This window comes from Pongo pygmaeus, chromosome 3 (assembly GCF_028885625.2).
Source record: "Pongo pygmaeus isolate AG05252 chromosome 3, NHGRI_mPonPyg2-v2.0_pri, whole genome shotgun sequence".
Lineage (NCBI taxonomy): Eukaryota > Metazoa > Chordata > Mammalia > Primates > Hominidae > Pongo > Pongo pygmaeus.
The window spans coordinates 124,638,817-124,656,688 of NC_072376.2; the positions used below are offsets into that span (position 1 = coordinate 124,638,817).

At 37.5% G+C, this 17,872-nt stretch overlaps 1 protein-coding gene across 2 annotated transcripts in view; it reads right to left on the reverse strand.

The window, feature by feature from the left end:
• Positions 1–665: 665 nt before the first annotated feature.
• The window catches only part of LOC134739456 (histone-lysine N-methyltransferase SETMAR-like), a 290,079-nt gene continuing 272,872 nt past the window's right edge, over positions 666–17,872 (reverse strand). For both annotated transcript variants that reach the window (XM_063663980.1, XM_063663979.1), the window contains 2 exons: positions 3,434–3,554; positions 666–1,709 (listed from right to left, as the gene is read on the reverse strand). In XM_063663980.1, the coding sequence (XP_063520050.1) occupies positions 1,263–1,709; positions 3,434–3,535 (549 nt within the window). In that variant the 5' untranslated portion in view covers positions 3,536–3,554 and the 3' untranslated portion in view covers positions 666–1,262. The remainder of the gene's footprint in view (positions 1,710–3,433; positions 3,555–17,872) is intronic.

Genomic DNA, 17,872 nt, shown 5'->3' on the forward strand with positions numbered 1-17,872 from the left:
CAATGGGTCCCATTTGTGGTTCTACTGGCATTTTGGTGCAGGAACCAGAGATACTAAATGTCCTACCTTATCCTGGAGAAATTCTGCACTGTAAAAATGATCTCACTTAAATTGCCAATAGTTTATCTGTTAAGAAACATGACATTTTCTTATGTGTCCTCTAACACTTCTGTTTATTATCAGCAACAGCTTCTCTATCCTCAACTCCATCTCTGAATGTTCATTTTACTTTCCTGCTCTAAGACAAAGTGGGCCAGCTACCCACTGAGGGACTCTTCCCAAGTAGAGGCTGTTGTATCTACAATACCCCAAGCTCCTTAGTTTCAGCCACAGCCAGATGTCAGTCTATTCTGCCCGTTATTAAAATCCAAAACCTATAAACTTAACTTCAATTGCAAGAAACTTCCCTTGGCTAATTATTATGTTTTTGTTTTTGTTTTTGCTTTGAGGTGCAGTCTCCCTCTGTCGCCCAGGCTGGAGTGCAGTAGCATGATCTCAGCTCCCTGCAACCTCTGCTTCCTGAATTCAAGCAATTCTCCTGCCTCAGCCTCCAGAGTAGCTGGGATTACAAGCATGCGCCACCATGCCCGGCTAATAGAGGCTAATTATTATGTTGGTGCAAAAGTAATTGCGGTTTTAGACCATCAATTTTAAATCTTTATAACTAGGCTCAAATACATCTTTAGTAATCACAATAGGAACCATTAAAATTAACACATTTTTGCCAATGAGAAATAAGTTTGTTTATTCCTGTAGCATAAAAATCTGTGCTTCGGGATTTGGCAAACTCTTAGAAAGCATTTTCTGCATCCTGCTGGTTGTAGAAGGTTTTCCCTGCAAAACAAACAAAGAAAAAATTGTCGAGATACTTGAAAAAGTGGTAGTCAGTTGGCAAGAAATCATGTGAATATGGTGGATGAGGTGAAATTTTGTAACCCAATTCGTTCAACTTTTGAAGCATTGGTTGTGCGACGTGTGGTCGTGAGTTGTCATGGAGAAGAATTGAGCCCTTTCTGTTGACCAGTGCTGGTTGCAGGCATTGCGGTATTTGGTGCACCTCATAGATTTGCTGAGCATATTTCTCAGATGTAATTATTTCACCAGGATTCAGAAAGATGTAGTGGATCAGACTGGCAGCAGACCACCAAACAGTGACCAAGTTTGGGCTTGGGAAGTGCTTTGGATCTTCTCGGTCCAACCACTGAGCTGGTCATCATCAGCTGTCATATAAAATCCACTTTTTGTCGCACATCACAATCCGATCAAGAAATGGTTCGTTTGTTGTTATGTAGAATAAGAGAAGATGACACTTTAAAACGATGATTTTTTTTATTTTCGCTCAACTCATGAGGCACCCAGTTATCGAGCTGTTTCACCTTTCCTGTTTGCTTCAAATGCCAAACTACTGTAGAAAGATCGACATTGAGTTCTTCGGCAACTTCTTGAGTAGTTGTAAGAGAATCAACTTCGATAATTGCTTTCATTTGGTCTTTGTCAACTTCTGATGGCCAGCCACTATGCTCCTCATCTTCAAGGTTCTTGTCTCCTTTGCAAAACTTGAACCACCACTGCACTGTACGTTTGTTAGCAGTTCCTGAGCCAAATGTGTTGTTGATATGGCAAGTTGTCTTCACTGCTTTACAACCCATTTTGAACTGAAATACGAAAATTGCTCGAATTTGTTTTTTGTCTAACATCATTTCCATAGTCTAAAATAAACAGCAAGTAATAAGTCATAAGCAAAAAAAAAAATAAAGTGAGAAATGCCCATTAAAATGATGTATAATATAACCACATTTATTTAAGAATGCATTCCAATATCAAACAGCAAATTCCAACAATGCAAAAACCACAATTAGATTTGCACCAACCTAATGGGTTTATTTCTAAGAGAAAATTATCTCTTAAGATTTTGGCACCTCTCTCAGATTGTAGCATTGGAAAGTCTTGTCTTCTTGCATAGAACGTTACATTGGTAGTAAACCCAGACAGCATGCCTTATTTGAAGAGCCTTCACCTTTTGCCCAAATCTAGCTTATTTAGAACCTTTTAATTACCCTCTGGGCCTGTGTTGTCAGCTTCCCATATATGCCTATGAAACCCATAGGCCTATATCCGATCTATCCATCCACCCATCTCCAATATAGCTGTATATTTTTTTTCAGCTAGAAAAGCAGCCTTAGAAGAACCTTTATCTGAAGATTCTACTGAATATTTACTAATGGCTCTGAAGTTTGTGACCCCTAGTGCCTTGTGAGGAGCAAACTGTTTTTCACTTGCCACTAAGAAGAGCCTTAAGTATTATTCTCTTCTGATCTCTTACTCTAGAGATTCTCCACCTGATAGACATTAGAATCACCTGGGGAGCACTGCAAAGAGGCTATTGCCAGGACCTCACCACCATATATTCCAGTAAAATTGCTTTGTGGAGAGGCCCAGATCTCAGTATTTTTTTTAATTCTCCAGCTAATTCTAATGTGCAGCCACCATCGAAAAACCACTATCATACTTTTCAGCTGAGTTTATAACAGTTCCGACTTCTTTGTTGACTCTTTTGTGGCCTTCCACAAGTAAGGCCAATGCTACTTGTTAGTTTTAAGAACCCTCTATCCTACCTTCCTTTGCATTCTGGTGAACACATTGTGTTTTCCTAATTTAATAATTTAGATTTCATCTTGTGAAATCCCATATTGTAGCAATTATGAAATCAATGATCACTGTCTTCCCAAAGCATCTGTTGTTCATATAATTTTTATCTGCCATCATTTCAGAATCAGATAATTTCATTCAGGCTCATTCTCTCGTCCAACCAAGATCTAGTCCAACTGCATCTATTCTTATTCTACCAGGTTGCTGACTGACAAGCCTCATCACTGCTGCACATTCCCTTGAATTTCACAATTTTTAGTTATGTTCCCACAAGACACAGCCTGCAGAGTCATCTGCCATACTGTTGAACTCATTTGGATATTCTTTCAGAATCTTACATTGACCTTCTCCCAAATCAATAATCATACAGTCTTTTGATACAATCTTTCTATGTTTAATATAGCATAACTAGTTTTGTGGAGAATACAGGGTCCAGGAAAGGTGTCGGCAGATTTAAGGGACCATTTTACATTAATCTCCTGGATCTTACTATTAATCTCTTGGATCTTACTATCTGGAAAGTCATTCCAGTTTGCTCTCCATGATCTTCATCCTAGTCTTCTGATAAATTTCTCTGGGAAAAAGTCATAGTTTCTGATCAATAACAACTCAAATATATACCCATCTTGTGATTTTTCTTGGCCCCTCCTTAAGAAAGCTTGATCCTGGATATACTTCTTTTATTCCCACTGTTTTCAATTTGTACTGCATTTTGGTATCTTATTTTCCACTCTTTACTTTCTCCTAAGTCTTTGAGGGTGGAGGTTTTCTCTTAAGGACATACCTCTGTTCTTTTAATAGAGTCAGCTTTATTTTCTTGTTTTATTCTTTGTTCTCCCTCAGCTCTTAAGGTAGCAAGATTGAAACTCCAGTTTATCTTTGACATCCTGGGAAAAACGTGATTCCTAGAGATAGAAATCAGGACATTTTTAATAAATAGTTTTTGTTAACAAAACATTTGATTTAAAAAATAGTCTTGATTTAGAAAAGTATATATAAATGAACAGTACAATGACTTATTACAAAATGAACAAACCCATGCAACCATCACCTAAGGCAAAAATTAGAAAATTCCCACAAGCAACCCAGAAGCAATCTTCTTGCTACCTGCCAATCATTACTCTCATTACCTCAAAATGTACCCACCAATCTTGACTTCTACCACCACTTCCTATTTTTGAACTTTATATAAATTAAAACATATTTTTTAAAATTTCTGGCTTCTTTCACTCAATGCTATACTTATAAAATGCAATCATGCTGTTGCATGTGCAATAATGTAGCCATTTTTATCACAGTATAGTAATTCATTTTATAAATATATCAAGATATATTTATTTCTATTTTACCATTAGTAGACATTTACTATTGAAAGTCTTGAAAATTATGAGCAACTTAGGATCTATGAATTCTATCAGTAGCTGTGAAATTATCTTGGCATTAAGCTATTACAAATAACACTGCTTTGAATATTCTTATACGCCTCTTTTGGTTGGTGTAAGTGTTTGACTTTGTCGGACACACACCTATGGAGTAGAATTGCTGGCCATATGGATCAACTGTGCCAGGATCTAGTTGATGCAGTTTCATGCCCAAGGCTTTGGTATATTTTGAAAAAGTTAAATAATGACTTTTTTTTACATTTACCAGTATATATATATCCCAGAAAGACATAACTGATCTAACAAAATAATACACTGTGGTGGAAGTAAGTGATATGATTGTAGCTGAACAACTTCCAATATTTAGGCAGAAATGTCATATACTTGAAAAGACGATTAACCATTTATCACAATCTCATAGGCCTAGATCATAGAAGGCTCTGTGAGTCAGGTTACGATGTTTGCCTTAGATTCTCTGGGTAATAGATACTGAGCAACAGAGTGACCTGGATGGAGTTATCCTTTAGGGAGACATCCTGACAGAATGGTGTGAAGTGAAATGAAGCTGAACTGAAGTCAGTGAGCCATTTAGAATCTTCTCATGAAAGTCCAGAGAAAACACAGGGAGGGATCAAGCTAGAGCAATGACAGTGGATGCCAATCACTCTACAAGGAAAAATTGAAGGTTGGGAGACAGGAAAGTTTTCCTGTCCTGGCTGGAGAAGCAATTTTTAATGACTATATAGCCTGTTCTTTGTAAAATTTCCTATCCATTTTCTCAGGAAGAGACAAGACAGGAGAACTTTAGTGGTCAATCACCCTTCTAAGAATCAATTAATAAAGATATCAATAAATACTGATTACATTTCCTCAAACTGATATTTTAAGTGGGGGAAGTAAAAGGCCGAATTAAAGATAATATAACAGTCTTATATTTATGTAATTTCTAAGGTAGCTGCATTGCTTGTCAGTGTATACTTAATGTATGATGAAAGTTCAGAACTGATTTTTTTCCTTTGGGATTTTTAATAATAATTATTTACTGCATTTTCAAAGACCTTATCTATATCAGCAGGATGCTATATTCTATGACAAGCAATTCAAGATTCATACTTCTTAGTAGTGGCCTCTTTTTGGAGACTTCAGAAAATGCCAGGCAGGGGGTGATAACAGAGAAAGAGCTTAAGAAATGTTGCACCAAAAATGAATCCAGAAACCAGTCTTTCTTTGTAGTAGTTCCATGACATTCAAATGTACCAAGAGCATCACCATTGACTTTTCACAGGTTAGAGACATCTTGCAATTTCTAGCCAAACTTCAACTTTGGTTCCAACTTTATATGACTAAGAACAAATTGATTCAACTTAAAAAGAAAAATTGTTATTCCTTTATACAATAAGAATAAGAGGATTAGGAGGGAAAAATGTTTACCTCACAGAAGTACAGCAGATTGCACAGAATTGTTCTAACAATTTTAGTCATGCTAATAAAGTCACTGGATTTCCACTCTCATGAGGGAGTTTCTCAAATTACTCAAAAATCTGCTTTGGGTGTTTTTGCTTTCAGAAGCTCAGAAATTACTAGTGGGGGACAATTAATATCTTCCCGCAGAGACAAGAACAGAATCACCAAGAGAACTAAAGGAAAAGCAGGAAAATGGAGCGTTCAGTGCAATGTGCTCGGGAGAATCTGACTGTGAATCTAATGCCAACTCAGCTGCCACTTACAGCCACATCTTCTTTAAAATATAAACTAAAAAAAAATTACATTTTGCTGTCGTGCTAAACCCCTATCCACTCCAGGTTCAAGAGGCTGAAGAAGAGACCCAGAGCCAGTGAACAAGATGTGGAGTTTTACTGGTGGCTTACATAGAGGGGAGAGAGTCCAGCTGCAGCAGGCTGAACAGGAGAACCACAACCACTTGCAAAGGCATGCAGTTTATATAGCATTTTCACTGAGCACCCTTCCCCTATCAACCTCCACCTGACAACCTTCATTCAACACAAAACTCAAGGCCTTCATGTCCCATATGACCAGTATTCCACAGGACAAGTCGGGGCTCAGATGTTCCTCACAGAAAAGGAATGGACTGCCAAGTTAGCCACTGCCATATTCCCTAGCTTGGAACATACATTCAGGTACGTCTGTCATACAGGCTTAGTTTCAAGACATGCTTAAGTTGTTTCTATCAGATGTGTTTACCATGTATTTTTTCAATAGCTTTCTTCAAGAATCACAGCCAGGATGAGGAAGACTTGAAAACAGCACTGTGATCAGAAATGTATTATCCCTTCAGCACAATTTTTCTGATTTTTGTCATTTTGCAAGTCAACATGCAGGGACACCTTGCAAAAATACACTCAAGCACCTATGTGTACTGTTTATATTTAAGGTTTGTGTTTCTATGTCATTCTTCGCTAATATCCAAGATAGCCCTAGGCACTCCTAAAACTATACCAACATTACAAAGTGTCAAGTTAGCACCCCCAAAAAATTATCTCACAGTTACGTTTTTAGGACATTCCAAATTCGTGGGCTCAGAGGCCTTTCTTGGAGCTCTATCACAGAGGAAGAGACAAGTATATAATGGGCCAGGAGGCTTTCTGTTGTTCTTTCTGTCAAAAATCATTCAGACATGATGTTTATTTGTAGTAGCATTTTTGTCTGGGCTAAAGGAAGATGGATGAACTAAAACCTACTTGGGCTTTTCATTAATGGCCCAAATCAATCATTGCAAAAGGCCACTGCATTACCTCAAGGAGAGGATGGAAGCAATGGCATTTTGGTCAAGAGAGAGATGACTTTACTTCACTGATGGTAATTTTAATCATAAATAATTTATTAATGTCCTACCCCTTGGGGGTGGACAGATTCTTGATTTATTTATATTAGTGTGGTAAATTGAATCAACTAACTTTACTAAAAGATTAGAAAAATGTTAACCCTATGAAAAGGTAGTAAACAAGCAAGCTACATTCTGTCCTATGTGGTAATATAAGAGATCAACAAAAGGGGGTTTGCATCATATTTTCCACAATACAACCTTTCAAAGTAAAAAAATAATAATTTTGTGGATTTTGCTGAATATGATGAAACTCCATTGGACCGTGAATTTGAGGTAGGATGGAGTTATCAAAGGTTTTGCAAAAGATCACATTTATAGTTCAGAGCTGCCTCAGCTCAGAAGTGTCCTTCATTTATACTCCCTAGTGTATTCACTAAGATAGTAAACAAAAGAAGCTTCATGAATGTAGAATTAGTAGATATCATTTCTGCACTAGTTGGTTTCCAGGTCTTTGGGTTCCATAGCAATTGGCATTAGCAAAGATCACAGCCTAGGGGATGGTTAAAATACAATTGTATTCACACTTTTTTTCTCCTGCAATAGAAGAGCTATTTTCAATTTGATTGAACACATGTATGGGATATAGTCCTAAGAGAATGATGAATTTAGCTTAGAACAACACTCAGAGGATAAACATATCCCTGTTCTGTGGAATATGCCCACTTTCAACAATGAAGGTGACCCTGCAACAGGAAGTACTTGGCTGGACTAATTGTTTCCTAGGCTCTTGACCCCAATGTATTACAACCCAGGACACTTAAATAACTTGCAACTAAGACTGTAATACCTCTATCAGTGAATGCTAGAGATGAAGAAATGCCTTATCTAAAAAAAATAAAAATAAAAATAAATAAATAAATAAAAAGAAGAAACACAAATTGAAGGCTACCAAGCTTGGTATTGATCCTGGTAAAGTTTGTGAAACAAGTCATCAGTGGATGGTTTGTGAGCATTGTGAAGGAGGGTCACTGGATGAAAGATGGAATAACTAAGAGGACACCATCTTGTCCTTTTTCCTTTTCATTTATTTTGTTTATAGTGTCACTAGAGCAGTTTATTTATTTGGGAAATGCAGCCCCTCTGGGAAAAAAAAACAAAAAACGCTAGTACAAATTTAAAAAGTAAAGAAAGCTGAAGGTGATGGTTCTTTGCCAGAAAATAAAAGTTTGGAAGTAGCAAGTGTGAAAAAATAAATTTGATGGTAGTTTAGAAATAAGACATAAACAAGTTCACTATGTGATCTATAAAAGAAACAAGAAAAAATTTCATTAAAATAATTCAATATTTCTTCCAGACCAAAAAAAAATAGTATTTGCTACAGTGATACTTGCAAATTTTGAAGTCTCAACACAGAAGGTATTATTACCTACAGCATGAATTATTAATTTTGATTCACAGAATCAAAATTACTAGAACTTCCTGAATAGATTTTACTATACAATAATCATTCTTCAAATTTAGAAGGTCTTCTGCCTTTATTTTGCTGATGAGGCTACTGAGACCCAAGTATTTTTAATGAAAATTGATAAATAAAAGGGGGAATTTAAAATCCAAGTCTCATACAGGTCTATGTACCGTACTGTCTTCTACATACCTGAAAATTCAACTTTAGTTATATTTTCTTTATACCCTTTGATATGGTTGGGCTGTGTCCCCACCCAAATCTCAACTTGAATTGTAGCTCCCATAATTTCCACGTATCATGGAAGGGACCTGGTGGGAGGTAATTAAATCATGGGGGCGGGTCTCTCCTATGCTGTTCTCATGATAGTGAATAAGTCTCACAAGATCTGATGGTTTTATAAAGGGCAGTTCCCCTGCACACACTCTGTTGCCTGCCACCATGTAAGACATGACTTTGCTCCTCCTTCATCTTCCACCATGATTGTGAGGCCTCCCCACCAAAGTGGGACTGCAAGTCAATTAAACCTCTTTCTTTTGTAAATTACCCAGTTTCGGGTATGTCTTCATTAGCAGCGTGAGAACAGACTAATACACCCTCTCATGCATCAGATGGTGAATATGGATTTGGCTGCCCCTTACCAAGCAATTCAAGATGGGTACATAAGAAAAAAAAAAATCAGTGTATAAGTTGCAAATGTAAAATTCTAGGTAAAGACTACAAATAATAATAATTAGAGGAGAAAAAATGAAAGGTACTAGTATTTTTATATCAATTACAGAGATAAAAGATCTTTAAAGTTTATCTAAAATTTTATGCAGGAAATATCACAGATTTCATTTTGTAATTTTGAAATGAAGAAATAATGTATCCAATGTGTTCCTAACCCTCCCTATTAGCCATCCTCTATTTTATTACTATACTATTTCTTTGGCTCAGAATTTGTGATTTTTTAAAATTACACTGTTTATACATTTATTAATTTGCTTATTGTCTGTCTTTGCCTGAATTTTATCTTTTTCTAAAATTAAGTTATTTGTACATTTATTTATTATCTCTCACTTGTATGGAATTTTGTCTGCTTTGTTGATATCTGATTCCTAAGTAGTATCTGAAATATGCTAAGAATTCAATACATATTCTCTAAAAACAATTTAAAATATGAAAACATATACACATAATATGTGATATATATATTTGCTAGGTGAACGATGTTAATTTAACACACGTACATATTTGCTAAAATTCTAACTAAATTTCTTCCTTTTAGCATTGCTACTTTTTCTAAGAATAATGAGCAACTCAGCCCTTCTTTTATTTGCAAGGTCTCCACATTTTCTAGAACATCAATAGAAAGGTTTAAACCTCAAAATATTAAAATGATGGCCTATGGATTGTCTGGATATATCACATTTCTCATGATAATCCTACTAAAAACATGTATTTTATTAATATTTAACCTTTGAAGCAGGAATGTATTTAAATATTTTAATATATTTGCTGATTATCTTAAGAAGGCACATATGTCAAATTTTAATACATTATATCTTATTTGGAAATAACAGGAATCTTGGCCTTGTAGTATTGCTAGACCTATAAAATAAAGTATGATCTCACGAGAAAATGGGGGCAAATGTAGATGTCTGGTGGAAAGAAAACAAATGCAAGCACAAAGGCTAAGTTGAAATATAATAGAGTATTGATACAAGGGAAGAACTTAACTAAAAAGTAAAATAAAGCCTTAGGAAACTCTTCAAATGCTGCCACAAAAGCACAATGCTCGCCTTAGTGTTTGTCTAGACTCCATTTATATCATTATTATTTCCAATTGGGTCTACACTAAACATCAAGTCAAAATTATTTCTGAACACTGGTTCCAGATTATGTCAGATGTTGTGGGTTGTACTTTTAAAATAAACTATCAAATATATAGTAGCCATCTGCCTTAGAATTTTCTGTTTCTTGTTTTTTTAAGGCATAACAGGCAAAAATAGAATCAAATAAAGGAAAACAGCTGTGATGGAAAACTTTGCAAAGCTGATAATTTCACTCTTAAACTAGCACTGAAATTAACACATTAGTCATTTTGAATAACCAGATTTGTCTTTTTATTAAAAACTGGTGTCCGGGTGCGGGTGGCTCATGCCTGTAATCCCAGCACTTTGGGAGGCCGAAGCAGGAGGATCATGAGGTCAGGAGTTCAAGACCAGCCTGGCCAACATGGCGAAACCCCACCTCTACTAAAAACACAAAAATTAGCCGGCATGGTGGCGCTTGCCTGTAATCTCAGCTACTGAGGAGACTGAGGCAGGAGAATCCCTTGAACTCAGGAAGCAGAGGTTGCAATGAGCTGAGATCATGCCATTGCACTCCAGCCTGGGCAACAAGAGCAAGACTTTATCTCAAAAAAAAAAAAGAAAACTGGTTTTGGATTTTTATAATTAAATTTTCTAATTACATTAGCATCACTTTGTCTCAAGTCATTTATGCTGAAGGAGAATATTATAAAATCTTAAATTTGCACAAACTAAAAATGGCATGCCATTGACATTTATATAACCTACTGATAGAAAGATTTTACCTAAACTTACCATTTGAAATGGCAGTGAGTTGGCAGCTCCATAAATTAGCCTCTCACAACTTCCCATTTGAAATGTGTTTATATGATAGAAATGATATTGCCAGAATTTTGAAGAAATTCCTATAAATGATAAGGTTAATCTAACTTATCAACTGTAAAGTCTAACAAAAAATCTAACTTATAAAAAATATTTTCCTACCTGAAAAAATACAAGAAGAAAAATGTTATCTACTTACTGTCTCTTCATGGATTCAGAGCTCTTAGGCCTGTATCTTTGCTCCAGATCATTATTACTCCCCACCCTGTCACATAAAACTCACTGAGAAATGCATGCGATTTTGCCACACTCTCCACTGCTTTCCTGTTACAGTAATCACAGCCTCTGCCATCTGGCCCACAGTCTTCCTCTCCACGTTAAACCCTGCCATCTGTCGGAAGGACTTCAGCGTCCCATCACTAACCCACCCTTCTCAGTTCCTTGGCCTGCTGGTTCCAAGTCACCTTTACTTCCACATGCAACTCAACCACCCACAACTAGATTTATACCTCAGTCTTAGTTACAACCACAAATGCTCCACCTCCAAAAATACTCCAGGTGGTTTCCTGCATTCTCCCCGTAACTGCTTCTCCTTCCCACCTGCTTATTCAGCTACTCCTACAACGGTGCTTTGGCCTCATTAGATCACCAGACAGTTGATGGCTCTCCCAATATGTAAGAACTCTTCCTTCTTTACTTTTTTGTTATCCAAGTACAATCATGCACCCCATAATGATGCTTCAGTCAACGAAGGACTTCCCAAAAAATAATATAGCTGAAAAATTCCTTTTGCCTGCTGACATCATAGATGTCCTAATGTCACAGCACAACGTATTACTCATGTGTCTGTGGTGATGTTTGTATAAACAAACCTACTATGCTACCAGTTGTATAAAAGCATAACACATACAATTATCTACAGTATATAATTCTTGATAATAAGCAACAATGTTACTGGTTTATATATTTACTACACCTTTATCATTATTTTAGAGTATACTCTTTCTACTTATTAAAAAGAAATTTAGTTGTAAAACAGGCAGGTCCTTCAGGAGGTATCCAGAAGAAGGCATTGTTATCATAGGAGATAACAGCTCCATGTGTGTTACTGCCCCTGAAGACCTTCCAGTGGGACAAGATGTGGAGGTGGAGACAGTGATATTGATGATCCTGACCCTGCGTAGGCCTAGGCTAGTGTATGTGTTTGTGTCTTGGTTATGAACAAAAGAGCTTAAAAAGTAAAAAATAAAAATAAAAGTAAACATTTTCAAATACAAAAAAGTTTATAGAAAATGATATAAAGAAGGAAAATATTTTTTGTTCAGCTGTACCTGTGTTTGTGTTTTAAGTCTTATTACAAAGGAATCAAAACATTAAAAAAAATGAAAAGTTTATAAAGTTAAAAAGTTATTCACACTTCGGGGACTGTTGTGGGGTGGGGGGAGGGGGGAGGGATAGCATTGGGAGATATACCTAATGCTAGATGACGAGTTGGTGGGTGCAGCGCACCAGCATGGCACATATATACATATGTAACTTACCTGCACATTACGCACACGTACCATAGAGCCTAAAGTATAATAATAATAATAATAATAATAATAAAAGGAAAAAAAAGTTATGATAAGCTAGGGTTAACGTATTATTGAAGAAAGAAGAATATTTTTATAGGTTTAGTATAGCCAAAGGGCACAGTGTTGATAAAGTCTACAGTAGTGTACAGTAACGCCCTAGGCCTTCACATTCCCTCACCACTCACTCACTGACTCACCTGCAATAACTTCCACTCCTGCAAGCTCCATTCATGGTAAGTAACCTCTCCAGGTATACCATTTTTAATCTTCTATATCACACTTTTACTAAACCATTTTTATTTTTAGATTCACAAATACTTATCACTGTATTATAATTAATTGCCTATATTTAGTACAGTAACATGCTGTATAGGTTTGTAGCCTAGGAGGAATAGGCCATACTGTGTAGCCCAAGTGTACAGTAGACTATACCGTCCAGGTGTGTATAAGTACACTATGAGATTCTCACAATGACAAAATTGCCTAACAACACATTTCATACATAGCAATTATAGCCAGCTGGAAGATATAAAGGGGAAAAATACTTCCTTTACAATATCAATAAAAGAGGTTTTAAAAAAATACTTAGTATGTAATTTAGCATTAGGTCCAGCTTCATACAACAACAACAAATAAACAGTGGCTTAGTCACACAGTGGTTATTGTTTCATGTGAAATGTCCCATGGTCCAATCCAAGACAGGAACAGCTGTTTTACATATCCCAGGGCTCCCAGGCTCCCTCCAGCTTTCTGCTCTGGCCCTGGTGTCCCATTCTTACTACAAGAAAGAAGAAAGAGAAGAGCATGCCCCTCGCTTGGAAAACACTCCTGAAAATTGCACATACCACTTCCACTCATATCCCACTGTCTAAAACTCAGTCATATGGCCAGGCTTAACTGCAAGACAGGCTGTGAAATGTAGCCTTTGTTCTGAGGGGTCATACGCCAGCTAAGATTCAGAGCTTCCACTATCGGGAAAGAAAAGGGGAAATGATACTGGGAGAAAACTAGCAGTCTCTGTCACACCTAAGAATAAGTTTAAGAAAAAAAATATGTAATATCTCTAAGAAGTACTTTCAAATTGCCTGTTAGATACAAAATAGGATCTAAACAAATACAAAGCACACCACATTCTTGAGTGAGCAAAGAGAGATTTTCCCTTGATAATCCACAAAAAAGTTCTAATAGCCATGAATTTGGATCCCTCAAGTAGTATAGCATAAATTTGTATAAAACAAAACTGTTAAGTATATGTGTAAATGGCAGAAACACAATTATAGTAATAGATCTCAACCTTTGGCATATCAAACAAAAATAAGGCCATACTTATTTTTAACGGTAGAATAAATAACATCCAGATGGCAGCTAAGGTCGTCTTTCTGTCAAAAATAAAATTGGCAAATGCCCCCATTACTTGTCTGGCAAAGGTTCAATGGCCTCCCCAAAACTTCTGAGAATCTCCATGTCTTTCATTCTTGAGATTCCCTCCGGCCTTGTCCCTGCCCTCTGAATCTCATTAGTTCTTGTCTCCTGTCTCAGTCCCCTTTATACATTCCGCATAGACCCAGATGAGGGACACAGACCCTTTTCTTCATCTAGCTAACAACAGCTCACAAAGGCCTTTTTTGTTTATACTCAAGTCAACTGAAAGTTTGGGGCAGTGGAGTGGGATTACAGCCCTGACCAGCAAACTGCTTATAAGCACACACAGGCAGACTTCTTTTAGAAGTCTTCAGGCTTTGGCTACCACACTGCAACAAATTTCTCCCTCAAATTCCTGGTAAATCTAGCTTCTTGCCTTGTTACCTGGTTCTTGCTTGCCTTAAGAATTCTGTCCTAACATTTCCCTGTTTCTCTGTTTTCAGGTCTACCCCATTCTGCATCATCTCAGAAAATAAATTTTGCTTAATTTTTTAAATATTAGAGATAACTCCAACAAGTAGCACGGGTGAAACATATTGGGGGGCTATAATATCACCATAATTTCCCTCAGACTCCATAGAGTCACGCAAAATAAACATATACTCAACAGTGCACTGCAGCCAGCTCATAGTTGCTCATAAGAGTGGATTATAAGATCTCTTCCCTACTCTCCATGCAGTAACTTCACATCAGTAGGTTGAAATCCTCATAGTGAAAGTATTTACAACATAGAAGCTGGCAAACACTCCGAATATCAGTGATTTTTTGTTTTGGCTTGGTTTGGGATTGAGGTTTTTTTTGTGGTTTTTAGTGAGATGTTTGTTTGAGGAGCCTACTTACCAGCACAACACTGCCTAAATCCTAAGAAAACTGTGTTTAATGTGCAAATGAAGATTCAAGTCTGTTGACTTATGTTCCTCCCACACGAGCCAGCGAAACCCTCCAAGGCAGTGATAAGAAGAGGGAGAAGACTTTAAGCAAAAGATGACTCCATCGCTTGGATCCACAGAGACCACAGGAACATGACACTCTGCCTATTCTAGTCCATGTAACAACATTGATTAAAACAGTTGAGGCAACACGGATATGAAACTGCATAATTTAGTAACTAAAAATCATTAATTAAACTGAACTGACCAGAGTTCAATCCTGAGAACAAAGAAACACTATTATGCCACATTCTTTCTTTTTTTTTTTTTTTTTTTTTTGAGACAGAGTTTCACTCTTGTTGCCCAACAACAAGAGCTGGAGTACAATGGCATGATCTCAGCTTACTGTAACCTCCGCCTCTCAGGTTCAAGCAATTCTCCTGCCTCAGCCTCCCAAGTAGGTGGGATTACAGGCACCTGCCACCACACCCAACTAATTTTTGTATTTTTAGTAGGGACGGGGTTTCACCATGTTGGCCAAGCTGGTCTCGAACTCCTGACCTCAGGTGACCCACCCACCTCGGCCTCCCAAGATGCTGGGATTGTAGGTGTGAGCCACCATGCCTAGCCTATTATACCACATTCTAAAGTGAGGCACTAGGGATCAATATCTCTCACACGATCTAGTGAAAAGCAACCCCCAGCGTGTCCCCATCCCTGCCCATCCCAACCAGCTATATAAGGAGAAGACTGGAGGGAGAGAGGGAAGAGTTGCTATAGTCACTGGGCTTGTGTGGACTATAGTGTTCATGGAGAAAGGTGCTACCCAGCCCTTAAGCCAAGGTGGCAGGAAGGGATTTGACGATTACTGAATGGGATTTGACGATTACTGAATAGAATTTCTTACTGCCTTCAAGATGAGTGACTGCCTGGCATTTGGAGAAAGACTATACTATCTATCTGCTAGGACTTGCTGACCATTCCCTATGAATTAAAGAGAGATGATGGCAGGCTAAGAAAGAGGAAGACAGTGCAGCAGCCAAGTTAACATTTAAAATGGTAAGGGTGTGTGAGTTTCTTATAGGTCCAAGGACACCAGAAAAGGAGCTAGTCTTGAGTCCTTTTTGCCAATTGCTCATCCAAGAGGCTATCCTCCAGGCAAAATGGCTCCAGCAGGGGGAAGCTGTAGGATCCATCTCTGTGGATAGGAGCTGAATACAAGGAATTACAAGTACTTGTGCCAAAGAAGATGCTCCTTGCAACAAAACTGAGCCATCGGAAATTCTCACAGGACAAGGCAAAAAACTCACATACACCTTCCATAAGAACAACTCTTTCAATGCCTGCACACAAAGATGCCATCAGGAGAAGCCTGTCAAGATTATTAGCAGAAGAGCAACATAAACTTGCATGAGCCAACAAAGGAAGAAGCACAACTACCCCTGGGTAAAGCAGATTGGCATTCTGGCACTTTCTTTCTTAAACTGTTGTCCCCAAACACAGAAGTTAGAGTCTGGATGAGGGGTAAAAGTGAGGGAGCACAAGAACAGGCCAAGTTAATCTCCCCACTCAAAAACCCTTGAAATATGGCATTAAGTCATGATGTGATATGGGAACGCTTTAGATCAAGAATGAAAGGGGAACTTTAAACTTGATTGCGTTGAGTTTTTAAATCTAAGAGTGTTCAAAGGTTCTAAATCTGTCTACAAGGTCCTTAAAAGAAAGAAATAGAGGATTTGATAAATATCGAAAGCAGTGATTAGAGAAACATAAAAAATTTCATGTTTATATTCCACACAGTTGAGATCCACTTCTTTAAAAACACAGCTTATTTGGATTTACGCAGAACAGAAACTCAAACAAAACTTGCTTCCTTTGTTTCTTTTCTTCTCTCCTCCCAGTTCCCTGTCAGTGCCCCCTCAGGTAAGTCTAATATGACATGGCTCCCTATGAGTTGATGCTGGCTTATGCTGCTCTTCTATCTAATCCTGACAGTCTGTTGATGGTGACATCTCCTGTGAAAGGCACTGTAAGAGGTAATCTCTTGCCAAGGGTACCTGTTAGTGCTTCACCCTAGCCTGGGGCTCAGCTCTCTGGCATGGCAGATCAAGCCAGTACTTCCAGATCCTTTCATTGGCATGTCTTTGTATAATGGTCATTGTGGTGTCTTAGTTCATGTGTGCTACTATAACAAAATACCAGAGACTGGGTAATTTATAAAAAGATAGAAGTGCACTTCTCAGAGTTTTGGAGGATGTAAGTTCAAGATCAAGGCACTGATATTTGGAATCTGGGGAAGTACTCCTTGTTGGTCCTCACATGGCCAACAGCAAAAGGGTAAAAAGGGCCACACTCGCCCCCTTTTATAAGAACTCCTAATCACATTCATGAGGGCAGAGACCTCATGACTTAATCACCAACCCACAGATTCCACCTCTTAATACTACCATGGGAATTAAGTTTCAACATGAATTTGGGGGAGGACACCATCATTCAAACCACAGCATATGGTAAGTGGTTTGGCGTCTTAGGCTATTTCTCATGTGTCACTTATGCAATCATTCCTTGATGATAAATCCAATGTTAGCTGATGTACTTCCAAGTCTGTGCAAAAGATGTTATATACTGTTTCAGTAATGCAAAGAACCAAACATTTGTTTTCTACAATAAACACAAGTTGGTACTAACTGGTTTATCTTTCTTTGTTCACTTTCCTTGTACTTACGGTCCTGCAGGTTTTTTTTAAACTCAAAAATTGTTTCCCTCTAATTGCAGACTACTTATTTTTAAAATATTATTTAAACTTAAATATATATTATTGCAAACTTTACTTTTCATCATTTTACTTTTCAACAAAGACAAGGTCTCTAATCTCTCCCTCCACTCAAATTGCCACTCTCAAACCTCACTACGTATTTGCACAGTATTAGCTCTCTACAAGTCCAAAGCCTGGATAATATGTTTTCATAAGCAAATGGCCCAATACTTTGAGTTGAACATAGAAGAACTGATAGAAACTTTGAAAGTTCAGCCTTTCTTCTCTCCTCCTACACCAATCTCTTTTCCCAATAAAATGAATAACGTCATTCTTGCCCTCCCTCAGAAAACTAA